The sequence below is a fragment of the Lethenteron reissneri genome, chromosome 12 (genome assembly GCF_015708825.2).
Source record: "Lethenteron reissneri isolate LAM-NWPU_2019-01 chromosome 12, ASM1570882v1, whole genome shotgun sequence".
NCBI classification, from domain to species: Eukaryota; Metazoa; Chordata; class Hyperoartia; order Petromyzontiformes; family Petromyzontidae; genus Lethenteron; species Lethenteron reissneri.
The window spans coordinates 13,018,317-13,045,761 of NC_083790.1; the positions used below are offsets into that span (position 1 = coordinate 13,018,317).

The 27,445-nt window shown below is 53.0% G+C and overlaps 1 protein-coding gene across 3 annotated transcripts in view; it reads right to left on the minus strand.

The window, feature by feature from the left end:
• The window catches only part of LOC133341919 (ras GTPase-activating protein nGAP-like), a 625,061-nt gene that overhangs the window by 406,719 nt on the left and 190,897 nt on the right, over positions 1 to 27,445 (minus strand). For all 3 annotated transcript variants that reach the window (XM_061550751.1, XM_061550750.1, XM_061550752.1), the window contains exon 3: positions 15,774 to 15,894. In XM_061550751.1, the coding sequence (XP_061406735.1) occupies positions 15,774 to 15,894 (121 nt within the window). The remainder of the gene's footprint in view (positions 1 to 15,773; positions 15,895 to 27,445) is intronic.

The window sequence follows — 27,445 nt, forward strand, 5'->3', positions numbered from 1 at the left end:
GCCTTTTTGTGAGGGACTGTGACTTGGCTTGGAGTGTCTTGGGCTCGCGGGAGAATCGCAGAGTGGCCCCGCGGCACGGATTGAGATACGTTTCATTCAGGGAAGATTAAAAAACGACATACACACATGTGTAGGGCTGTTACAGAGGGGCTGTATGTGTAGGGCTGTATGCATAGGATCACACGGGTAACAAACACAGTGGGCGGGGCTCCGTGAGTACACGGGGAGGTGCCCGCAACGACGTCCGCACCGGGCGGCCTGGGGGGCTGCCCGGGGGGGTTGTGATCCTCCGGGGGGTATAAATGGGGATGAGCCGGAGAGCTCGGGGTTCAGTTTAGAGTAAAAGGAGGGAAGACAGAAGATCGACTAGCTAGAGCCCTGGACTCCCCTGGGACGCCGCCCTTGTCAGGGCCGCGCAGGACCGAGCCAGTGGCGTGGTCTCCGGGTACCGTAGCCCGACTGACCAGTGTCGGGCCAGATCGCCTCCCCTAGCCCATTAGTGGAGGACCAGGAGGTAGGTCAGGGGTAGCTAGTAGAGTATTCCCAGCTATCCGGGTGAGGGGGCCGATACACCCCTCTAGTATTGTATGTCCGCAGTGTGACTACTTGTACGAATAAATACGTGTACCTTACAACGGTGTCCAAGCGTCATCAACGGTACTTCATCTGGTGTCAGAACAACTACGAACATGGATACGCGCCAAACAGCTCGAGCCAAAGTACCGCAAGTGGAGGACACCGCTGAAATTGTCGAGCCCGAGAAGGCTCAACAAGACATCGTGCAGCCGGGGCCGGACGCGTTCTTACCGGGGCATCGGCATGAAGAGGAGCCGCAGACAGAAGGGCTGAGGCTGGCTCACGCAAGGCTGGCAGAGCTACTTTACGCCGCTGCCGCCACGCTGGAGAACATCACGCGGCTGGGGGCTGGTGGTCCACCACGGGGCGAGGAGAGCCGGCGTCCGGAGCGCCTTCCCGCCATCTCCGAAGATTCAAACTTTGAAATTCCCGCCATTCGCCGCAGCGGCTGCTCAGGGCGTGGCCAGCCTGAACCTCGGGTCCGACGTCGGCCTTCGCTGGGGCTGCCGCGTCATCGCCAGCGGAGGGAACGTCATCACGGCTGCGACAGGCGATACCATCTGCCGTTCGCGCCGAGGCAAAGCCGAGTCACGGAGACAGCAGCCTGCGGGGTTCCACGGCGATCGCTGCGCTGCACCAAAGACTGCCTCCGCTTAAAGAGTTTGTTGGCGCGGAGGGCGACTGGGGCGGCTTTCAGCGACACTTCCTCGCCCACCAAGAAATGGCTAAATGGTCGGATGCTGAAGCTCTCTGCGCGCTGCCGGCGCTCCTCGACGGCGACGCACTTCGCCGCCCTCACATCGGCGCCGAGGGAGAAGCGCTCTACACTACCGATGGCGCTGCAGCTGCTGGCCGGGGTCTACTGGACCTTCAGCGGAATGCAGGCAGCAGTTTTACGACCGCCAGCGGGGCGCAAAGGAGTCGCCCCTGGCCTTCCCTCGCATGGACGAGGACGGAGTCGACGCCATGGTGACAGAAAAAATCCTCCTGCTGGCAGACGACCTGGACATCGCCGTCGTTGCACAGGACAACACGGAAATGGATTCCCTCCAAGCTGCGTGGCTCCTCCACGCCAACCTGCTGTCACAGCGACGGAGGGCCAGCAGGGCAGGGGCCGGGCGTGCGGCGGCTGCAGTCACCCTCCCGACAGAGGAGTGTTACGCCATCGACCATCGACGGCAGCAGAGGACGGGAGCACGGTCGGGCCGGGATGGAGCGAGCCGCTTCCACCGTCCGTCATCGCCGCCGGCGCTCCCGCGTTGCTTCAACTGCGGCGTCCGGGGCCATGTCGCCTTGGGGTGCCGCTCTCCTCGGCAGCGCGGGACGACGCCTCCACAGGACGCCGGCCCTCCTCCTCCTCCCAAGCTCCATCAACATAATCCGGCGAGTCGCGGCACCACACATGTTTGGCCTAAGCACACACCTGTCGCACACTCTCGCACCGTAACGAACGGGGGGCCGACATTGCGCTGCGACGGGCCAACACGCACCACTGTGGGGACTCAAATCGAACCCAGGCAGTGGTCCGTGTTAGCCCATCGCGTTGTGGTCGCGTCGTCGGGGTCGTCGGCCGTCGTGGGACACATTGACGGGGTTGAGGTACGCATCCTGGTCGACACGGGGGCATCGGCGACCATCATTTCCGAACTAATTTACAACATTTTACCTGTCCAGAGCCATCCTTTACTGCCGGTTAACGTCCCATTCTATGCTGCTAACGGGGGCTCCCTTGGCATCATTGGACAGATTCGAGCGCAAATTTGTATCGGGGATATCAAATTGTCGGGCCCGATTTTTGTTTCCTCCTCGCTGGCGGTTCCGTGCCTGCTGGGGACGGACTTCTTGGGAAAAATGCCGATTCGTATTTTAATAGACCAGGGATGCATTGAGCTCCCATCGGGACGGCGCATGGCGTTCCTGCCTTCACCTACTGCGACTCGGACGGCGTTCGTAACTATACCAGTGTCCGTCGTTAAAACAGTTCGTGTGCCGCCGGGAGCTCAAATGTTAGTGCCTCTAAAACTTCGTCGGCCCTTCGCTGAGGGCATTGGGGCCCAGGGAATTCTGCTAGGACCGTCTAGGGCCGGGGTTAGTGAACCGCATTTGATTCCGGCCCTGACCGGTCCTCAATGTGGGGTCGCAAACAGTGGTGGTTCCTCAAGGGACGGTGCTTGCGCACGCGACGCCGGTGCCCTGCGAGGAACCGGTTGCGAATCATGTCGGCACTGCTCCCCGGCCGCACCCACATTCGGACAGCGATGAAGGGTGGCTCGATGCGCTTTGTGCGGGATCGACGGACCTGTCAAATTCAGAGCGCCAACAGCTTAGAACGCTACTGCAGGAATTTTCCGACGTTTTCAGTCGGAACAAATACGATTTGGGTTGCACTCATCTGCTGCGTCACTATATTGACACGGGTGACAGCGCGCCAATACGCCAGAATCCGTTTCGGTTAAGTCCCGCCGAAAAGGACCATGTCAAATCGGCTGTTGATGACATGTTAGCCGCCGACATCATTTCTCCCTCTACCAGCCCTTGGGGAGCGCCGATCGTCCTGGTTAAAAAGCAGGACGGCTCGTTGCGGTTTTGCGTTGATTTTCGGCGCCTTAACAAAATTTCGGTTGCCGACGCATACCCGCCTTCACGGATGGACAAATCGCTGGACGCCTTGGCGGGAGCGCGATTCTTCTCCACACTGGATTTACTTTCGGGATTCTGGCAGCTTCCTCTGGACGATGAATCAAAACCTAAAACTGCTTTCCGTACACCGCACGGCCTGTTCCAATTCAACCGGTTGCCGATGGGCTTACACTCAGCGCCGGCAACTTTCCAGCATTTGATGGAATTGGTTTTGGCTGGATTGCAATGGGAGTCGTGCCTGATTTATTTGGATTACGTTATCGTCTTCAGTAAAACTTTTGACGAACATCTCCAGAGGTTGCGGGCGGTTTTCCTAAAGATGCGGGCTGCTAATTTGAAGTTCAAGCCCCAAAAATGTCATTTGTTACGCGATTCGGTGCGTTATTTGGGGCACATCGTAGGGCGCTCGGGTATTTCTACCGATCCCGCCAAAACGCAGTGTGTCAGCTCCTGGCCGACTCCCACCTCGGTGGGAGAGGTCAGGAGTTTCATCGGCTTCGCGTCGTATTACCGACAGTTCGTCGCTGATTTTGCGACGATTGCCAAACCCCTACACGCCTTAACATCTAAAGGGGTTCGGTTCCACTGGGGTCAGGAGGAGGAGGCTGCTTTTTGCTCCCTTCGGGACGCCCTGGTAAAGGCTCCTCCCTTGATTTAGCCCGATTTTTCGAAACCGTTTCTGCTCGACACCGATGCGAGCAACACGGTTATTGGGGGCGTGCTTTCCCAGGTGGTTGACGGCGTGGAACGGGTGGTTGCGTACGGCAGTCGGGTGTTGTCTCCAGCGGAGCAAAAATATTGTGTCACCCGCAGGGAACTGTTGGCAATTGTCTATTTCATCCAACAGTATCGCCCATATCTGTACGGTCGGCATTTCACCGTCCGCACAGATCATGCGGCACTGCAGTACGCCCTGCGAGTTCAACAGCCATCGGGACAATTGTCCCGATGGTTGGAGATCCTCCAGGATTTTGATTTCGAAACCACCTACCGTAAGGGCGTTCGCCACACCAACGCGGACGCTCTGTCGCGCATGCCAACCACCTCCGAATGTGCATGCCTCCTGGGGTCGGGACGTTGCAAGCCAGCAGGGGACATGTCGGTTCCGGTCCTGGCGGCCGCCGCCGACGACGAGACAGTTGTTCCTAATTCTATCGAACAACAGGGAAAAGATTCCCTGCTGGGTTTGCCCGTTCAGGAATGGGGGCGCCTCCAGATGGAGGATACCTCCCTCCTCGCGTTGCGTCGTCGCGCCGGAGAGGCGGGGCGAAGGTCGGGTGATGCCGACGCATGGGAAATGCACGCGGGGTTGCTGATGCATTGGGACGGAAAATCCCATCGACACCGGCTGGTGGTCCCTTCTGGGTTACGGGGTAGGGTGGTGTGGGCTGCTCATGAGCGCCTCCTCCACCTGGGTACCCAAAAGACCCTCGCCTTGCTCCAGCGTGATTTTTTTTGGCAAGGCATGACAAGGGATGTCACAGATCTGTTGGCATCATGCCCTCGGTGTGCGCAGCGAAAACCACCAGCACGGGAGTCGAACCCGCCTTTGCAGTCTATCAGGGTCTCCAGAGTGAACGAACTTGTCGCGCTGGATATTCTGGGCCCATTCCCCGCCACCCCTAGGGGAAATAGATATTTGTTGACCGGGGTCGAATACTTTACGCGCTGGCCTATGGCCTGGCCCCTGGTCAACCAGTCGGCAGCAGCCATCGTGGAGGCCTTTGTCCAAGGTTATGTCATGGACAAAGGTGCTCCGGAGCGGCTGCTGACCGACCAGGGTAAAAAAATTTCCGGCAAACTCCTCCAACAGGTCTGTGAGCTCCTGGGAACGAAAAACATTCGTACCTCTCCCTATCACCCGCAAACTGACGGGATGGTCGAGCGTCTGCATCGCACCATCACGTCTATCTTGTCACAGCAGGTTTCGGACTCACAGACCGATTGGGACTTGCAAATTCAGGGGGTCCTGGCAGCATACAGATTGGCCCCCCATGCTGCGACGGGATTTTCACCCTTCTTCCTCATGTATGGCCGCGAACCTGACCCACCTGTTCGGGCGCAGCTGCAGATCCCCGCGCCGCTGGGTAAAACTAAATTGGTCGACCATGTTAAATTCAACCTTGCAAAATTGACTGAGGCACGGGATGCTGCCATGCTAAATTCAGACCGGCGTCAGAAAGCGAATGAGCGCCTCAGACTGGGTCGCGCGCACGTGCTGCAGTGGAAGCCGGGGGACAGGGCATGGCTGCACTGCCCCCAGGTACCACTCGCGACATCCTCTAAACTGGTGCGGCCGTGGCGCGGCCCTGTCGAGGTGGTCGAGGTTTTGCGGCCTCAGTGCGTTCGCATCAAATGGGGGAAGCGCCGGTGGTTTGTGCACCCCTCGAGACTGAAACCATTCGTTGCGGTGCGAGGCCCCACTCCACACACGCGTGGCCAAACATGTGGGGGGTCGGCCGACTCAAAGGGTCCGTCTCTGCTGCTCTCGCCTGACGTGTTGCCGGCTGTCCCGCCCACAGGTGCACCGGGAATGACAGGCTCACGCCCAACCACCCCTACGGGGGATGCCGAAGGTCTCGCGACGTCAAGCACGGACTCACTTCAATATGGACAGCTGCCACCGGATGGTCCGCCATCCGGGGTTGCCCCGTGTGACGGGCCTGCGGCAAGGACGCGCGCAAAAATGCGCAGACTCTTGTGAAGCATTAAAAAGAAAAAAAGAATAATAATTTTTTTTTATTTTTCACGTGTATGGTTGCTGTGCGCTGCGTCGGTGGGGGGCTCCTGCCACATTGTGTTGTGTTGTGTGTGTGCTGGGGGTTCCTTGCTAATTGTATATACGTTGCTCTTACGGAATTCGTATTTATTCAGGGGGGGTGCGTCGGGTTAGTTTCCATTCGGGGTTTGTTGGTTCTTGTTGTTGTTCTCTTCACGTTGTGGTTAAAAATTGTTTTTTTTGAGGCACACGCGGAGGTCAAGGAGTTAATAAACCTTTATTGAAATTGTTGCAGCCGGGACGGCTGCGAGCTGTACAGGGGGGGGTGATGTAGGGCTGTTACAGAGGGGCTGTATGTGTAGGGCTGTATGCATAGGATCACACGGGTAACAAACACAGTGGGCGGGGCTCCGTGAGTACACGGGGAGGTGCCCGCAATGACGTCCGCACCGGGCGGCCTGGGGGGGCTGCCCGGGGGGATTGTGATCCTCCTGGGGGTATAAATGGGGATGAGCCGGAGAGCTCGGGGTTCAGTTTAGAGTAAAAGGAGGGAAGACAGAAGATCGACTAGCTAGAGCCCTGGACTCCCCTGGGACGCCTGCCCTTGTCAGGGCCGCGCTGGACCGAGCCAGTGGCGTGGTCCCGTGAACCAGAGTTAGTACTCTGGGACTCCGGGTACCGTAGCCCGACTGACCAGTGTCGGGCCAGATAGCCTCCCCTAGCCCATTAGTGGAGGACCAGGAGGTAGGTCAGGGGTAGCTAGTAGAGTATTCCCAGCTATCCGGGTGAGGGGGCCGATACACCCCTCTAGTATTGTATGTCCGCAGTGTGACTACTTGTACGAATAAATACGTGTGCCTTACAACGGTGTCCAAGCGTCATCAACGGTACTTCACATGTGGCAGTCCACCTGCAGTAGTTAAAAGTGAGCTTAACGCTGCTGATGAGACACGTAATGTCGAAACCGGACCAGAGTTTTGCTCGCCTTAAACCAATGCTGCAGAAAGGATGCACCTCCGATTAGCACAGTTGGCTACATATGGTGCAAAAGAAGTTTTACATGCAGTGTTTTCCTATAATGCGGTAGTAATAGTTGTGTTCCTGAAAAACATCGCGTGATGGAAAATTCGCGTTATAATCAATAATATAGGGTAAAGCGCAGTCCACGATAACACGTGAGATGCGTACGCAGGCTGAAGAAAGACTGAGGCATGTGGGTGGCATCGAGAAGCATCCAGCAGCATCCCACTGCCTCGTGTGACGCTACGCCGAGGCAGCCGTACAACCGCTTATTGCTACTCGCGCGACGGACTTATTTTCAATCGCGTTATATCCAATTCACATCCGCGTTATAAAAAATGCGTTCCCTAAATACATTCATTGGGTTATATCCACTTTGCGTCATGAAAACTACGCATTATAGGAGAACAGACTGTAATATATACATACTCTCAGAAGGCCGTGTGACTTCCATAAACATTTATTTCGTGTGTGGAGGGACAGATATGATGCGAACCAGGTGTATTGGCTGCCTATTCATGTTGCTACTCATATTACAACAGTGCACACCTGCAGTTCACAGAACTCGCGTCCGGCGCCAAAACCAAGTGGAGCGGGCGAGGCGAAGGCCGAGAGAGTCGCTTCCTAGGCCCGGTTTGCCCAATGATGTCCCCACACTGCAGAGAGAGGGGGATGTCGCAGAGTGGCTACAACTCAGCGTCAAGCGTCGGGGTTTGACCCCGGAGGGTCCCCGCGGATCGGCGTCCGTGTTCGGGCGGCGGGAGTTGATTGCGCCGAGATCAGGTACCCGGTGTCTGTCGTGTTGAACTTTATCGAGGTAAACTGCACGGCGTTGACAGACCCGGGCTGACGGAGAAACAACTCGGGGTTTGGTCTACGGCGGAGGAGGTGGCGGCCCTCATTAAGAGTGACCGAGAGAGAACACGCCGCAGGACCGGACGCACACATCGGGCAGCCAATCAGCGTGGCACGCGCACCAGCGGCTCTCGCGTGACATTAGCCACACCGCAGCTACCGTGGGCTGCTATTATTTCCCAACGGTGAATTTGTCGCATTCGAACGACGCTCGACGTGGGAATCACCCGCGTTCATCGTGCACCGCGGGGTTCTAAGTACGCCAGAGTTTTTACAGCGGAGGGCGTCGAAGCCCCCACAGTGGCGACGTGTTCACAGGGACACGTGACCCGGCATGCCCTCCCCCCTGGCCCCAACTGTGTAGCTGCTGTCATAAGCACCTTGCGATCACAAATTATAGCCCAACGAAGTGGCTCAACATCGTGTGAAAATTTCTATTGCAGCCGCATACTCTGAACGTGTGTTGTCGATTCTAAACGGGGAGCGGAAAAGCCGGAGGATCTGGAGAAAAATCCATGCCACCACGGGGACAGCGAGACACGCAAACTCCAAATTTACAGGCGTCAGGGTTGGTATCGAACCCACAACCTCCTGCATACCAGGCGAGGTAGTTAACATCTCGCCATCAACAATGAGGTCGCTGGGAAACCTGGAGAATGCCCTATAAATGAGTCTGACTGGCTAAACAGGAAACAATGTACGTTCAAAAATCGTAAAACAAATCGAGAAACGTTCAAAGGGTCACTTTATGTATTTAGCACTCGTTGCTGGGAGCGGTGCCCAAATGCTACAAACGTCAAGCGGCGAGCAACACGCAGCACCATCCCAGCTGTGAATCGATACGAGTGGTGTAACACGTTTTTTTATCTGAGAAAGGTCACGGTGATGAAGGCACATGGGAAAAAAGAGACGATGGGAAAAAATTCCCATCGTCAGTGAAAGGGAATAAGCGTACAGAGAAGTCCATAAAAGGTTTTTGGGTTAGATATCATCCATAACCTCTACTATGGATGATATTGGTCGCGAAAGCCTACGTGTTAAACCGTACAGAGAAGTGTTGTGACCAGCAGTGTGGTGAGTGGGTAGGTGGGTGAGTGAGTGTGTGAGCGGTGTGGGTGAGTGGGTGAGTGAGTGGGTGAGTGTGTTGTTGTGACCAGCAATGTGGTCAGTGGGTGAGTGGGTGGGTTAGTGGGTGAGTGTGTGAGTGAGTGGGTGAGTGAGTGGGTGAGCAAGTGCATGAGCGAGTGCGTGAGTGTGTTGCTGTGACCTGAAGTGTGGTGAGTGGGTGAGTATATGGGTGAGTGGGTAGGTGAGTGGGTGAGCAAGTGCGTGAGCGAATGCGTGAGTGTGTTGTTGTGATCTGTGGTGTAGCTGATGGACACAGTGTGGAGGGCAAGAGGAATCAGCGAGTAAAGTTCACGGGAACAGTAACCATGGTAGTAGTGGTAGAAGAGTGATAAGGAGGTGACTGACTGCCGGTGGGTGAGCAAGAGAGAGACTGGAGTGAACCAGTGGGTGCTGGATCATCAGTCACCCCGACTGCTCCTTTGCGTTGAATCCCATCGACTGCAGTGAGGCAGGAACTGGGTGCTCCACCCCAGCTGTGACAACAGGATTCCAACTTCGGCTCCATCTGTGCTTTGTGTAGCAGCAGTGACGATTGATCGAAGTTCAAGGCGAAAGCTTCGCCACACAAGCGTGCGATGCTGTGGCCGTCTACATTCGATGGCGAGTCAAAAGCCACTCCGAGGATGACCGGAGTTCACTCGATGGTTTATGCTTCTTGACGAGATCGTCAAGGTACTGTGGTTCGCTTGTGGCAAGCACTTTGTGCGTGTACCGAGTGCGACCTTCGTAACGTTTCCGTTCAGCAACCGGAAGGCAATGCAGCTTGGCGAGCACTGGACGGACACGGTGGGATCTTGCAGTGACCGTGACGACGCGCGCCAAGCGGCAGATAGACCACAACTGGTACGTTGGGGCGAGTGGTAAACAGCATTACTCCATTAATTAAATTTGAAAAGTGAGATGCAGATTTAATTTCATGCCAACAAAATTACCTTAATCCACAGTTACGCCCGGATGTCCTCGCAGAGTTTGTGCCAAGTTGCAGTGTCCTGCCAGCGGGAGATAAGCCACGATCCCTTCCGAAAGCCAATTCTATCCGGTCGACAGAGTGCCGCGACATCCAGGTGTTGTGCAACAGGATAAAAATATTCATAATTTGTTGGGACACATTTTACTGAACTCCTGAACCCAAAATAAGCTGAAGAAAGATAAGACCCCGCCTGGCATCATCAGTGTTACCACTCAGCACTCTACATGGTAATCGGAGCTTACGCAATACACATCCACGATCTGCTCTGCTTTTTGATTATATTATCATTGTTATTGTCGCTGTAGAATGACGTCACGGGGTCTCTAAGGTCCGATGTGAAGCAGATGGAGCGCAGCATTTATAGGCAACCCGCAGCAAGCGGTGACTGGACTTCCGAGACCCGGGCGACGTCGTCAAGATCATTTCACCGATTCCACAACTCGGGACCGGGTCCCACGGTGATAAACATTGGAGCATCATCATCACGCGATCGCCCCTTGCCACCGCCGCGCTAGACGTTTACAAAGCAAACGGCGACATATGAAGCCTGCGACGACGACGACGAGGACGACGGCGAGTGCTGTAATATCATCTCCCATCGACCGAGCGTTCCTCGACAAGGTAGCACCGCGCAGTGCCTGCCGCAAACAGACAACCGATGGATCCTTGTACCCGGGGTGAACTTGGGGCATGCGGAGAATGTGTCCGAGATGTCGGGATGACGGAGGGACACCTCCACGCCCACGGGAATGCCCACTGTGAGAATGTACAGGTTGCGCGCCGATAAGATTGAATCGCTGTCAATACGAAGAGCGAGGCGTGTTTTAATCTCCCGAGAAAAACGCTGGAAATAACCCCGTGATTGCTTTTAACATCCGGGAGGGATGCTTTGGCACCATTTAGGAGGGGGCACAATGGAGTCACTGCCCTTCGCCTGGCACTTGGTCCAAAAAACACCCCCGGAACGTCACGTCTTCCACACTCTATGTCACCGATTTGGCAATTTAGCCGGTTAACATCGCTGCCCTCCTGCTATACCACTGTTGACATTGTAAATGTTCGCTTGCGATGGAGGAATAACACGGGCGTTTGTTTATAAATGTTCAGAAAAACTTGCCATGATCCTGTCGTGGATACGAAAGAGTCGTGTGAATGATGCACAAGAGCTGCAAGTGAACTTGATCATCCTTCGTCAAGGCCGCGAGGGGCTGGCATGGCGCTGGCAGTTAGCCTTTTGTTCCACTTCAGGACCAGTTCTCTTCCGGTCTGAACACAGCTCCGTGGGCACGAGGCAGCCAGAGGCCACCTGCCAGGTGTATTCCATGCCAAGTGCAGCTTTACCACTGCACATTCAAGACGTGCGGTGCGTGCGGTGACTGGTCACAACCACGTGGAAGTAGTTATGTGGGGAGCGGCGAGCGCGCTGCGCTACAAATCAAGTGACCCGAGTTCGATTCCCACTCACGGTCAGCACCAGTGACGATTATCTTAACTGGTTATGGGGCAATATGGAGATAAAGGTGGCCAGGGGCGTGGTGCTGGCCACCCACCCCATCGTGTGCAGTGGCAGCCTTCATAGATGCTCGCTAACAGCACTTGCCCCAACAGTCTGTTAAGAGGCCATACGGGGGATATTTCCCTTTCTAGTTAAAATAAAGTGTCGGTGTGTGTCTGGTTATTAATAGGTGTCTGTATGTGGGTGTCTCGTTCTAGCCATGTGTAAGGATGTCTGGTTAGGTGGGAGTGGTGGCACAATGATTAGCACACTGCAACACAATCCTGGTATCCCAGGATTGATTCCTGGAAAGAGTTTTTAAGATTTTTGTATTGTTCAGGTCTGTCTGTAATTTTCATAGTTGTGATCAGAATGATAAACATTGTCACAACTTAACAATATCGTAACGTTTTACGTTTTTAAATCATCTCCGTTAAAATAGCTTTAATTACCGTGATTATGAATGTTTTTAACTCAATTGTAATCTTTTGAGTAATTTATTTTGACGATTTCCTATTGTAGATATGACATTATAAAATGTCATTCTAATTCTATTTATACCTTCGTAAAAAATGCAATTTCAATATTTAAGAAATCGAGTAGTTATAACTGTGCAACACTCTAGAAAAATACATAACGAACCAAATGGCAATCATCGGATACACGACGTGCCCTTTCCCAAGAGCAAGTTATAATTTCAGATGAAAAAAAACGATTTGATTCGCAAGTTACCAAGTTCCCCAACATGATAGACATGTTAAAAATAATCCATCGAGCTCCGTCAGACAGCTGCAGTTGCGAGCAATTCGAGGAGTAACAGTGTCGTACAAGTTTCGCAATTAAAATACCAACGCAAGGTTTTTTTTTGTGTGCTAGGCCCACGCAACCTACAAGACGGGCACAATTTTTGCATTGTGGATGCACCGCACGTGTATTTCTCACTACTCATCCTGAAGGTCTCTTGCTAGACCCCCGAGAGGTCAGCGGGCATTGTACCGTGGGGTTCGCTTGTTGGGAGTCGGAGTAGCTCCGTGCTGGGGGAGCTCCGTGTGTCCGTCGGGCACAGCGGGGCGCAGCGGCCCGTCCGTCTCATTCTCAGAGCGGCGGGCGGGCGGGCGAGCAGGCAGGAGTGTTGCGCTGCTGCTCATCACCGCTAGGGTGCTGTGATGTGAAGGAAGGGCCCTTGCCCGAAATGTTGCCTATTTCTATTAAAACTCTAAACTAATCTTTTTTTTTATTTTACCAGAGAAGGCCCACTGAGCTATACAGCTGTTTTTTTTGGAAGCGACCTGGCCACAAATTATAGCTCAACCAAAGTGGCTTATCACGTGGAAATGTATATAGCAGCCAAATAGTCTAAACGCGGATTTCTAAATGTGGAGAGGAAAAAAACGGAGGATCCGGAGGAAAAATCTCCACGACCATGGGGAGAGAGACACACAAACTCCAAATATATAGCAGGCATCGTCAGGATCGGGATCGAATCCATGAACTCCTGTATATCATGACTTAAAGCTTTCGTGACTGCAGGAATTCATATTCTTGGGTCTTTCGGTAAAGTCACATAGATAGGTTCAAAGAAAATAACAAAAAAGAACATTTTTTTTCTAATTTTCTTTGAACCTATCTATGTGACTTTACCGAAACACCCAAGAATATCCTGTATACCAGGCGAGGTAGTTGACATCTCGGCACTGCGCCGCCCCAAATGACACATTTGTTCCTCGGTGTTATTGACGAACGTGTTGAGTTTTTGTCTCGGGTGGTCTGATACAGCGAGAATACAGTATTAGGGAAATGAGACACGACCTTCAGGGAGTGACCTCCAGAAACCGTAATCCATGAATTTGCATGTGTGTGATGGCCCCGCAGCGGCAAAGGGAGCAGCGGCGCACAGTCTAACGCTCGCTATGTGTGCGTGTGAGTGTGTGAATAAAGTAACTTTCCCCTTTGAATAAAGTATGCCTCCATGAATTTTAGATCATATCCTTCTCTGTGATCGAAAGAAAGGTCATTGCCCAAAACTTTATCTTGCAATACTTTGTTTTTGTAATTGTAAAGTAGTGTTAATGAAAAATCCGGCACTTGTAATTCATACTGTGCTCCCTTGAGTCTGACCAACAAAGTTCCATCCACTGCTGGATGAAGGGGTCCTGCGCGCGAGCTGATCCAATCGCTCCATCTCCGCGGAGGTCGCCCTCGCTGGTGTGTTCCCTCATCGTCCGGTTGCCACAGCGTCGCCGGTCTCGGCCGTCGGCTATTGCCGCTTCTAGCGACGCGTCCTGCCCAGGGCCGCTTGCTTTCCTGAACAGTTCCACGAGGGACTTGATTTGTGTCGGTCTGTTGAAACCCCATGTGGTACTCCGTCCGTCCATTTTCTCAGCGCCATTCTAAGCGTGAAAATTCTTCAGGCGCGTTGTGCTCCAGCGGATTGAGCGACAGCAGGTTTGGTTTTGAGAAACCAAACATGATCGTGAAAAGCACCGTATACATGTTCTCTTGCATTGCTGCCAAGTCTCTGAGATTTTATCTGAAATGCATTACACAGACCCTTCGATATGCACAGGCCTGTAGAGAGCCATTATCGGACCTTCCTTCAACGTACGCCCGCTGTAAATCCCCCTCTCATTAAACACTCTAATGCCTATAATGCACGTGCTGTCAATTACACTCACTACGATATGTATGACATCCTATAATCACCATGTCGTCAATTACCCTGGAATGCAAATCATTAACATAATGGATGCCTATTTATTTACAACTTTAATTATTGACTTTGTTATTTCATCAATATGTTGTGAAGAAGTAAAATACACGACAGCAAAATTCAACGAGCTATGAAAATGTATCTGATATGGGAATGTCGAACGTCCACTGCATGCTCAGGGCTGCTCAGAGGACATGAGGACCGCTCCAGTGTTCAGTTGAGCTGGGTAGTACGTGGGCTCTGTTCATACAGATTCATGAAGCAGTCCCCCCCCCCCCTCCTTAACCACTTGCCCGCTCATCTCTTACAGCCTCACCCTCTTCTCCATTGCCCTTCCTCTTCCCCTCCTCTCCGACCCCCCGTATATTCCCACCCCCTCCCCCATGCACCCCTCTACCGTGCTCGCCCATTCCTCATCCCTCGCACCCCACCCGCCATCTAAATTATTGTTTTGTCGATACCCTTTTTTTTTATAACGTTAAGCGCCTTGATCATGGGCGCCCTACATGAATGTGGAAAATAAGATGAGCTTAGCGCCTTGTTTCAAGGTTTACTTACTTGTGCATGTAGGCATGGCCACTCGCACCACAATCACGGCCCACACCGTCACTCGCTACTGTGAGCCACCAAAGCGCTTTCCTCAACAACAGGAAAAATAACTTTCGTGGCCTGAACTTTCGGAAAACCGTGGGACAGCTCCTCCCAGGAGGCCTCATTAGGAGAGGAGCCATCTCACAACGGAGGCGTTGCGAAGAGGCGCAGCGGCAAGCCTCCACGCACTGGCCACACGGCAGCCCCATTCTCAAGGGAATGGGCCTGCCACCTTCCTGGCCCTGTACAACCGCAACTTGCTGCAGTTTAGAAAAAACGTAGTATTTCTGAATAAGTAAGAATTTTAAGTGCAGAACCTACACTTCACATCTTGAATAAATTAACTGCATTGTATTAAACGTAAAGAAAGTGCTGTGGGTCTTAAAATAGCAAAAGTAGTATTTTGTGGAAACTCATCAACTTCTTAAACGGCACAGTCACATATTCCATGCCACGTTCTCTAGGAGTGTGATCAGGAACGTCAAAGAAAAGAACACACCAGGTCCAACATCATGCATCGGTGCAAGATTTTAAAAAAATCAACACAAGAGGGACAGCAACCACAGCAATGGTGTCCACATTGCAATGGTGTCCAGCAATCGTTTGCAAAAGTTTGATTTCTGCGTTTGCATCAAATTTAAATGAGAACTCAATGGAATGAATATTGCAGAGTAGCCTACACGTTCACCTTGAATGACTGATTCTGCTCAATTCCGGTCGTGTGCGGTCTTGTGCGGGCGCTTTGACGGCGACTGCTTGGCTCGTGGTCCCCACTGCTGCATTTGCTCTCTCACCCCTCGCATTTTTCCACAAAAGCTGCTCAAACCGATTGCAAGGGCAAACCAGGCAGTGCCGCGGCCTCCTCGTCAACACGAGAGATACGGGCGTGCGTCGCAGACCTGCAGGAGCGCGTCTCAAACGAACCGTCGTCCCGAACTCGACAGGGCCTCATCGGCGCGCCGCAACTTTCTTGTGCCGGGGGCTCGTGCCCGCACACAAGGGGGCGGGCGGGCGGACGGGCGGGCGGGCATCCGCGGTGTTGCCGGGGGAGCGCCGCAAGGCCACCTACCCGTGTCCACGTCGGCGGGACGCACGATGATGGGGCTGTCGGTGGGCACGCTGATGGCGCGACGCAGGATGCGCCCTTTGCACGACTCGGAGCGCAGCTCATGCAGCAGCTCCGGGCGGATCTGCGGGGAGCAGGGCAGGGGGGGAAGGGGGTGCAGCAGATGGCAGCGTCAGCATCAGCGCCGCGCACGTGCGCAGCTCTGACCGTGGCTGGCCAGCCACAGCAAAAGTTTATTCTGGATGCAAACTCAGACGCAACGTCAGGGAACTGTGCTGGCACTGCCTGCAGAAGAACAAACCAAACGATGTTCACCATGGTCATCATTAACGCCGCGTTCAAACTTAAAACATCCCGGTAACAAACGTAAATATATATACACTCCGGCAGAATGTCTCCTTCACACATCTGTCCCTCCACTTACAAAAAACAAGTATTTTAAACACATCCCATCAGCCCCACGGGCATCTGGCAAGTGCATAGTTTCAGCAGCATTGGTTCAACACAACCAAACTTTGGACTGGTTTCAACATGAAGTATCTCATCAGCATTCAGGATTTCTTGAACCAATGCTGGTGAACCACTAGCTGCTTTATAGGCACCGTCTGTGTTAGATATGGATCTTACTTTGATGCTAAATTATATAACACGCATTGCTGAATAATGAATTGATCATCAAAAGAGTGCTCTATTTAGCTGGGCGGCAAGGTGGCACAAAGGTGACATTTGTGCCACGCAGCTATAAAGCCTTGGGTTCAATTTCTTGGCTCGGGATCCTTTCCACATGTAGTTTGTATGTTTGTTTGTTCTCCCCCCATTCTGTGTGGGGTTTTCTCCCAGGTTCCACCGGTGTCCTCCCATAGCTAAAACAAAAAACTAAATTAAAAAAATAACAACCCATGCAAAACAAACGGTGTTGACCAAAACATCCCGATGCTGAAAATGTATCTGCGAATACCGCATTGGGATCCCACAGAGCGGCATCCGACGTCGTCATTGCCCCCCCACTATAGAAACGTGAGCTGGATCCCCCCCCCCCCATTGAAAAACAATTTGAGACTGAGCGAGGCCCCCCGGTACTGCCGGAGCTGTCGTCAAGTTGTCCACGCTTGATCTCACGCGACAACTCGCGTACCTCGGCGCGCATTTAAATTTGCGCGACCGACCCTCGCCCAAAAAAATCTACCGCGAATCATACTCCGTTGTGAATTACCAGAACCCCAACGTGCGCGAATTGATCATTTATAAAGCGCCCTCAAACAATCGTTCTCAGGACGCTACTTAAAATAACGAAAAGTAAAAAAACATTCGCCCAGAAAAGCAAGGAAAGGTGGAAAAGGCCACAAAGGGAAATAAAACAAAGAGCTAAACACGAGGAGAGCAAAGGCAGAAGAGGCGGGAGCGGCGAGACGACACGCCGGCGCTCCCTACCGCCCTGGAAGTGATCGGTGATCTGAATTACGAGAAGCCCCAACAGTGGAGCAAATCGACGACACTGAATCCCCTCTGATCTTCCTCCCGTGGAGGAGGAATAAAAGGTCTTCGTCACCCAGAAGCTTATCTCACTGCTGAACAAATTAAGAGGTAGATCCATAAGCATTTGCTATTCAAACAAAAGCCACAGACAATAAAAAAAGGTTGGCAATCTTAATTTGAAGCTTTCGTGGCTGCAGGAATCCATGCTCGTAGGTTCTTTCGGTAACATCAACACGTGACTTTACCGAAATAACCAAAGAGTAAAGGTTGGGAAGTGTTTGGAAGGCGAAATGCAAAGGTTGCGTCATCGTGCACGTGTTGATGATGATAATGTAAACTTGTAAAGTGCCATCCCATAGTATTCGCTCATCGCTCTGTCCTAGACAGAGACAAAGAAGACGACCCAGAGGCATCAGGAAGAACCACATGAGCGGGGAAGCAGCAGCAGCAGCCACGCAGTGAGCACACCGCCAACAACTGCCCAAGCTCTGCAGTCCTCTGTATATGAAGGCGTAATTAGCCAATTAATAGGCGTTTACATGTGGGAGGGAACTGAAACAGCCGGGGGAAACCCACGCGTTCTCCCGGTGAGCTCGAGTGTGACATCTCGAGTATGACAACTCGACACCCACAGGAAGGAAGGGAGTTTCACAGCGTTTGCGCCATCCACCAACCCTTGCTGCCTCCACAGTGCCGGACCACAGGCCCTGTAACCAGCCACCAACCCTTGCTGCCTCCACAGTGCCGGACCACAGGCCCTGTAACCAGCCACCAACGCCCGGCTAATTGTTCGAATATTTTTAGGGTGTTTGGAGCAATCTACTTTCAAAACAAAGGCGCAGAAAAATATTCTTACGCAGTGGCATGCGACGTAGACACACACAAGTCAATTGATTTTGCTGAATGTAGTTCTGATTGCAGCTCTTCTCTCTGTCTGCACTTGGCGAGACTTTGGATACAAATGAAGCAGCGCACGTGGTCAAGAGCCTAATTATGGTCCCAACAAACTTCACTTTCGCTCGAATTGCCTAGCCACGACCATTGTAGAATTTCACGAAATCATCTCTTAGAGCTGAAATTGCAAACGGCGCTCAGGAGGACTCCGTGGGGGTCACGGCCACTTGTCGCAGGGGACGCGCGCTTTATCGCGTTTCACCGATTGGAATAGAATTTACTTCGGGGTTGATCCCCCCACTCCGGTTTTTAGGGGAGCGCAGAAGCCTCGAGGAGTCCTGATTGGCCGACTGTGTTGCTCGCTAATGAGAACGACATTTCGAGCGGCCGCCCGCCACCCACCGGTGAGTTACAAAGGGCCCTTAATTGCACCATTTGCCTCTGAAACGGAGGCAGAGCTTGCATGGGTCCTAGATTTTTTTTATTTTGGTTAATTCACCGTGGGAACATTTAGAGAGAGAAAAAAAGCCCGTTAATTGGTGTGGGCATCAAGACGATGTCGGGGTGTTGTACCCCAGAGGAGATGCCACGGCCACGGCTGAAGACTTGCAAGGCAATCGTACTGCGTTGTGCCTTCCGATTCAAGCAAGCACTCTCGCTTCCCCGTGCTCAAACACTCATGTTCCGCTCGTGGCGAAGTGTTAACTCCCTCGCCAGGTATGCAGGAGGACGTGGGTTCGATCCCAGCCCCGACGCCTGTATATTTGCAGTTTGCATGTCTCTCTCTCTCCCCGTGGTCGTGTGGATTTATCTCCAGGTCCTCCGGTGTTTCCCTCCAAATTTAAAATCAATAACGCGCGTTTAGAGTATGTGGCTGCTGCTGTAAATTGTCCACGTGATAAGCCACTTTGTTGAGCTATCACATAGCTCAATGGGCCTTACCTGGTGAAATACAAATAGGTTATAGCTTTATAGTGCCGATAAACACTAACGCTTTATTCTGCGTACCAGACCTCGACACAAATTCATTCCTGCCTCCCAAACAGGTAGCAATCCTCGTTTCTAGTGTGCCGTATACATTTGAATATCATTAGAATGTGCATTGTGCATCTCAAGCAGACGCGGCCGAGGCACGGGGAGCCGCGACTCGGGGCCACTGCGCTCTGCGCGCGTTGTGCAACAGAGCGTCCTCGAGGGGTGCGCGGATCCCTGGGGGTACACGTGGCCATGTCCTCAGGGGAACGGGAGGTGATTTATAAATGTGTGAAATTATATCATACATGAGAGTCGCTGGTGAATAATCACGTATGAATCTGCCAATGTAAAATCACTAGGATAACGTGTAAATCCACGTGGTAACCTTGAATGATATAAGAGACCTTTCTAAACTCAGTGATCATAAACAATGTGGTTAACAAGCGTAACCAGCGGGCGCGAACACATTACTCAATTGCAGTTGCTAGCTAGTTACGATACCTCACAAAATGGGCAATTGTTTAAAATATTGATGTCCATTAGTCATACTTGTATTTCTCAGCACCATGACGGTTGAAACAAAATTTAACAAGGGGGGTCACAGTAGCCAAAGAAAGTTGAGAAACCACTGCCCTAGGGCTGCCACCACGTGTCCATGCACGTGTCCACGCACATTTGCACGCTCGCGTGCCTGCTCGTCTTCGTGTCCACTCGTGTGTGTGCGTGTGTCCGTGCGTGTCTGTGCGTGTCTGTGCGTGCGCGTGTCCACTCGTGCGTGTCCGTGCGTATGTGTGTCCGTGCGCGCTCGTGCGCAGCGAGGTCAGAGGGCTCAGGGTGCTCATCTTGTCGCAGCAGTAATTGGGGAGCTGCGCAAGGCGTCTGTGACCCCACCACGCACGAAGCTTCATACTGCGGAACTGGGACGTTACCTGGTAGACAGAAGTGTGCCAAGTAGCCCGAGGGGGCAGCTCGTCGTGATGTCTCGTGGCCAAAGCCTGCTGGGCAGAGCCAAGGGGGCTGCGAACTCTGACTCACGGACCCTATTATATATTGGATTGCTCCCGTCTGTGGATTGAACGTGCGCGGAGTGTTGAGCGACCCTTCCCTCGTATGCGTGAGGTTTCCTCCGGGTACTCAGCTCTCCTCCCACACGAAGCCAAACACTCAACAGCTGCACTGCATTGGACTCACATCCCAATGGAGGTAAAGGGGCAGCCCTGCAGTTGCTCGAGTGAGCCCTTCAACAGGGTATTTTGGAACACCCTTCCATCCCAGCCATATATTTTGGAACAGGTGAAAGTACTCACACTTTACCCCACCACACTGGCCTGCCAATCGACTGCAGTGTCCCGATTTACTTTAATACTGCTGCACGAGCAGGTCCCCAAGTTTGGAATGACGCGGCCATCCGCCCAGGAAGGACTTTCTTTGGCAAGTGAGTCTGTGGCGGTTTAGACACGTGCTCTCTCGCCCCGTCGACCAAACAAACCCGGGCAAGACACACGGACACAGTGAAGACACACAGCAGCAGCAGGCGGACGCCAGGAGGATCGTTAGCCGAGTGGGCTTGTCACTGGCCGTTAGGAACACAGCCAGTGCTTACGGAACGTACGTTCGTCGAGGAAGCTCATTGGCGATGGCAGTGGGCCGCTGTGGGGTCGCCACCCTTCAGCCAGAACGTTGACAACACTGGGCAGCTCAAGCGCAGGAAGCGAGGGCTCCAGAGGCCACAGCTGACTTGGAATGTTGTGGAGGAACTGGGTCGAGCTCTGTAGATTTAGAGTTTGCATGTCTCGCTCTCTCCCTGTGAACGCGTGGATTTGTCTCCGGGTCCTTTGGGTTTTTCCCTCCACATTTAGAAACATGCGAGTTTTTGGCCGTTATAAATGTCCACACTATAAGGCACTCCGTGAAGCTGTCATTTGTGGCCTGGTCCCTTCTGAAAGAGAGCTCTATTGCTCAGTGGAATTTACCTGCTAAAATACAATAGTTTTGGAATACTTTAGTTTATGAACTCGATGTTTCCCCTTCACTGTTTCTCAGCAAACCTCCACCAATCCACGACGCCTTGCTGTGTGCCAAGCCAGCCACTGGTACAGACGGACCACCGCCCACAGCTGTGAGCTGTCGTTGCAGCACAAATAAAGTAACAAATGCTGTATTGGCAACAATGGGCTTTCGAATGAGGCAATTACGAAATGACAAACTGATTATGTAGTACTAGAGTACACAAAGCTGAAAATAACACATAATTTAACTGTTATTGGCCAAACATGATAATGCTAACAAATAACCTGCAAATCACCTGGTTTTGTTTGTTTGTACATGTCATATTTGGAAACCCAGGTCACACTTAAAATATGAGACTATTCTGGTCCCTGGAGTTCTGAACCTGTTGAAATGAAAATGAACTTGAAAGCTGAACTTTCCAAAATTGAAAATTGCCACGAAATAAACCCAAAAAAGTAAACGCATGCGGCCGACACGACACCAAGGAGGGAGATGCAAACACGGCACGCACGCAGCCATGCCGCAATATCCAACAGCTTTAAAAGTGCACTTGCTTACAATTCTGCATCGGAAGAAGCCACGTTACAAGATGTGTATGCAGCTTCCACTCTGACGGTTCTGTTACCGGGTCTGTGACATGGCCTCTCGCTCGCTATTTGGTGAAACGTCACCATTTGGGGGGGCGGGGTCGCGATTCAACTCAACGACCTTCTCGGTGTCAACGCCGCAGTGATCGTGGCCCCTCTAGTAGCTGCAGGGATGACACAGACTCATTACAGTGCCACACAACAAATTAGCGATCAACGACTCTTCACTCGCGCCAATCAATGCCGCCGTCGAAAGTGCAGGAATGCATTTTGACGGATGAATAGATGCGTGATTACAGTGCAACAGTAGCATATTACTGTACGATAATTATAGGACGCATTTCATCCGTAGATTTCAATGCGCCACTGTGTATGAAAATCAGGAAATAAACAGAACCTGCAGGGTTAATGGCCAGAACTAGAGAGTGAATGCCAGTTTAAAGAGACGAGTTTTAAAGACAGACTTAAATATGACCCCATGGACACACTCTCAGACAGAAGGGAAAAAATATCAATGTGTCTTTATGGCCAAGCTACCATGCGGCACTGCTCACTTACATTGGCAGTCCTGAACTAATGGTAAAATGTGGAGGGAAAGAACGGAAGAACCCAGAGAAAAATCCACACGACCACAGGGAGAAGTGTAAACTCAAAATACACAGGTGTCAGGGTCGGGATCGAACCCACGACCTCATGCATAACAGGCGAGGTGGTTAACATTTTGCTATTGCGGCATCACAGTGTTCGCTCGATCTCAAAGAGAGAGAACGACCCAGAGGCGCGTGGAACCGGAGACAGGCGGGAGGGCAGCCACACGGTGAGCCAGCGCCAATACATGGTCAAGCTCTGCAGTCCTCTGTATATTAAGGTGTTATCGGTCAATTCATGAGTGTTTGCTATAACAGGGGACAGTCTATCCAGAGAGAAAAAAAATCTGTTTACTTTACACAAAGTGGTACTGATTTGATTAGCCCTGGAGAGAATGATGAATGGAGACTTTCAATAACATATTAAAACAAGATCCAACTAAACCCTATGAGTGGCAACACAAGCTTAATGATGTAGTGGTTTAAGATAAGTTTTCATTATTGCACGAGTTTTTATCACGGTTTTTAGTTTTGTTAAGTTTTGGGGATCTCTATTTTTAATTGTCGGGAGAATTTTGCTCCGACGCAAACCCGGAGCACGCTAGACCACAGCGCCGCTTGGCAAATATCAGGGGACACTGGGTCCAGGCACACGGAGTCGGGGTGAAAAAAAAACTCATTACGCTCACCCACCTACGCTCACATAATTCCCCTGGGTTGGCTCAGGATTAAGCCCGAGCCACGGAAGAAATTAAATTCTTCAACAACCAACCCCCTCCCCCCCTGCCAACTTCCAGCCAAATAGGCAGAGGGGAACACTGCGTGCCCAAGTGTTCACTCCATTCAAAACCTGACGAGGCAATGTTCTTATTACAATAATTAACAAGGTTTTAATTAAATTAAGTATGCTCATGGATGTTCACGGGAAATAATAATGGTTGTTGGCTAAGAGATATCCCTTTTTGCTAATTGCGTCTCACTAATGATTAATTAGTCGGAAGAACGAGGAATTAATTGTCAAGATATGCCACCATACCTATCGTGAAAACATCACATTTAAGAGCGTACTTCTCGAAATTGAAAAGGCCCTGAGCTCTTCCAGCACTGAACCAGCCTGTGCATGGCACCAACTTATATGGGTGCCGACGGCATCTGCTATGGGTCTCGTGTCTTCTGAACACGTGGGGATGTGAAAACAAACAAGCAACGGTTCGAATCACACGTAACAATAAGCGCAATTCGTGATGCACGCGTATTTCCCACATCGGACGCATGTTCAATAGTGAACTCGGAGGAGCTGAACCAGAGCTCAAAGTCCCTCACAAGCCGGTCTGAACAGGTGAGAGCCTGGACGGGCGAGCGCCTTGAGCTGTCGCGTGTAGTAGATGGAAGGTGCTTGGATGCTGCGTTGTGTGCAATGGGAGAGCGTTCCAGATGGCTGCAGGTGCAGGTGTGAGACCAACTCCGTCGGATGCGGCACCGTTCGCTGTGTTCCGTCAAGTGAGAAGGGTGGAGAGGTCATGGTGGAAGACCTTGAACAAACATCTCGGTGGCAGAGTATAGCGGTATTGTCCTGTATCCTTTATACAGTACAATACGGCTACGTATTGGATTCTATCCTTATACCCATTACAGGGGAAGTTCAACCTCTTTAAGCCTGCCCCTTCATCTCCATATCCCCCCTTCCCCTTTTTAATGTGCAAAAAAAAATCCACAATTTTTTACACGTTAAAAACTTACAAGAGAAACGTGTTCCATAATTATGCGACAGCGTGCGGTAAGTCATCGACTTACGACCACAATTCGTTCCTGGAATATGTTCGTTTTAATGACCACAAACACACACAAACACTCGCTCCCAGCCCGAGACCGACTCCTTTACATTTCGCGGAGGATCGCTCAGCTGGATAAAATAGTTCCACAGTTCAATTTGCAAGTGAGAGTGCGGGTGTCCGTAAGTGCGGGTGTCCGTAAGTGCGGGTGTCTGCAAGTGCGGGATTTCCTAAGTGCGGGTGTCCGTAAGTGCGGGTGTCCGCAAGTGCGGGATTTCCTAAGTGCGGGTGTCCGTAAGTCGAGGACTGCACCACGCTTAATACGCCAGCTTATGGAGGGGGGTATATTTACAACAACCGAGCCAGATGTGCTGCGAGCGTGATGCTCAACTCACAACCGGTTAAGAAGTTAAAATCCTGGTTGGGGGTCGACTTGGCCCATCAGCCCTCGCAGGTAGGGGGGGGGGAGTTGACCAAATGGACACCGCTTAGTAATTAAGAAGGCACCAGCAGTGGTTGTGAGAAGAAGCCGGAGCTCACCACCACCACGGGGACGTGGCGAGGAATAGAAGCGATGGCGCTCTGGACTGCTGGAACTCGCGTGTTTACTCAGTGCGTCAACGGCTCAGGAGAACGCCCCACACTCACAATGCGTGCTTTAGGTGCAACCATTTCATTGTGGCATACGACTGCAACTGATGGCGCGTAGGATACATGATGAAGTTACCCACTGTAATCACCCTGAAATGTCTGTGCGTCCCGCGGGTGACGTCACTCCACATGAGGCCCACCCCCCGCGTGACGTCACTCCATGAGGCCCCCCCCCGCGTGACGTCACTACATGAGACCCACCCCCCGCGTGACGTCACTCCATGAGGCCCACCCCCCCCGCGTGACGTCACTCCATGAGACCCACCCCCGCGTGACGTCACTCCATGAGGCCCACCCCCTCATTAATATGCATTAGTGGGTAGATTTTTACACTAACGCAGAGGAAGGTAGAGCTGAATTAAATCATTTATTACGCAAAGTCGCTTTAAATATGACGTTTCTTTACAGAAAGTGACGGTAAAAGATAAATTACGCAGCACAGTGCTACATCTGTGCGTGACGTCACTGCAAAAGAGCCCCCCTTCATTAATATGCATGAGGGGTGACGTCACTCCACATGCCGCACCCCTCCCCGCATTAATAATCATGATCTGAACAATTTTTTATATTGAATATTTAAAATTTACTGCAATATACATCCGTCCTTGGGCAGGCAAAAAGCTAGTATTTAAATAATAACCAATTTTAGCAATTTAACATTTAATTCCTTTATGCAAATGGTGCATGATAGCTTCCAATTAACACACATTCTATTTAATTGCTTAGTGATTCCTAGCCGCTGGATAAAACATGGCATGCCCGTCTCAAACGAGAGGCATTTGCATAATACGCCTTAAATATTTCCCACATTTACATATTCTGACAGCAACTTATACATGATCTCATTATAGAGAGCTAATACATTTTGCAACAATTTCAGTGAATGAGCAGCACTAATAGACAAATATAACTCAATGTGCTGCCAGCCTTTCCATTGCCAAAGCGAGCTCTGTTTGACAATCGTGCCGCGAGCACGCGTGGCCACGTGACGACACTCAGAGCGCCGCGAGCACGCGTGGCCACGTGACGACACTCAGAGCGCCGCGAGCACGCGTGGTCACGTGACGACACTCAGAGCGCCGCGAGCACGCGTGGCCACGTGACGACACTCAGAGCGCCGCGAGCACGCGTGGTCACGTGACGACACTCAGAGCGCCGCGAGCACGCGTGGCCACGTGACGACACTCAGAGCGCCGCGAGCACGCGTGGTCACGTGACGACACTCAGAGCGCCGCGAGCACGCGTGGCCACGTGACGACACTCAGAGCGCCGCGAGCACGCGGGGTCACGTGACGACACTCAGAGCGCCGCGAGCACGCGTGGCCACGTGACGACACTCAGAGCGCCGCGAGCACGCGGGGCCACGTGACGACACTCAGAGCGCCGCGAGCACGCGTGGCCACGTGACGACACTCAGAGCGCCGCGAGCACGCGTGGCCACGTGACGACACTCAGAGCGCCGCGAGCACGCGTGGCCACGTGACGACACTCAGAGCGCCGCGAGCACGCGTGGCCACTAGAGCGCCGCGAGCACGCGGGGCCACGTGACGACACTCAGAGCGCCGCGAGCACGCGGGGTCACGTGACGACACTCAGAGCGCCGCGAGCACGCGTGGCCACGTGACGACACTCAGAGCGCCGCGAGCACGCGTGGCCACGTGACGACACTCAGAGCGCCGCGAGCACGCGTGGCACGTGACGACAACTCAGAGCGCCGCGAGCACGCGGGGCCACGTGACGACCTCAGAGCGCCGCGAGCACGCGTGGCCACGTGACGACACTCAGAGCGCCGCGAGCACGCGTGGTCACGTGACGACACTCAGAGCGCCGCGGAGCACGCGTGGTCACGTGACGACACTCAGAGCGCCGCGAGCACGCGTGGTCACGTGACGACACTCAGAGCGCCGCGAGCACGCGTGGTCACGTGACGACACTCAGAGCGCCGCGAGCACGCGTGGGCCACGTGACGACACTCAGAGCGCCGCGAGCACGCGGGTCACGTGACGACACTCAGAGCGCCGCGAGCACGCGGGTCCACGTGACGACACTCAGAGCGCGTGGCCACGTGACGACACTCAGAGCGCCGCGAGCACGCGTGGTCACGTGACGACACTCAGAGCGCCGCGAGCACGCGTGGCCACGTGACGACACTCAGAGCGCCGCGAGCACGCGTGGTCACGTGACGACCACTCAGAGCGCCGCGAGCACGCGTGGCCACGTGACGACACTCAGAGCGCCGCGAGCACGCGTGGTCACGTGACGACACTCAGAGCGCCGCGAGCACGCGTGGCCACGTGACGACACTCAGAGCGCCGCGAGCACGCGTGGTCACGTGACGACACTCAGAGCGCCGCGAGCAGAGCACGCGGGGCCACGTGACGACACTCAGAGCGCCGCGAGCACGCGTGGTCACGTGACGACACTCAGAGCGCCGCGAGCACGCGTGGTCACGTGACGACACTCAGAGCGCCGCGAGCACGCGGGGTCACGTGACGACACTCAGAGCGCCGCGAGCACGCGGGGTCACGTGACGACACTCAGAGCGCCGCGAGCACGCGGGGTCACGTGACGACACTCAGAGCGCCGCGAGCACGCGTGGTCACGTGACGACACTCAGAGCGCCGCGAGCACGCGTGGTCACGTAACGCCGCGAGCACGCGTGGTCACGTGACGACACTCAGAGCGCCGCGAGCACGCGTGGTCACGTGACGCCGCGAGCACGC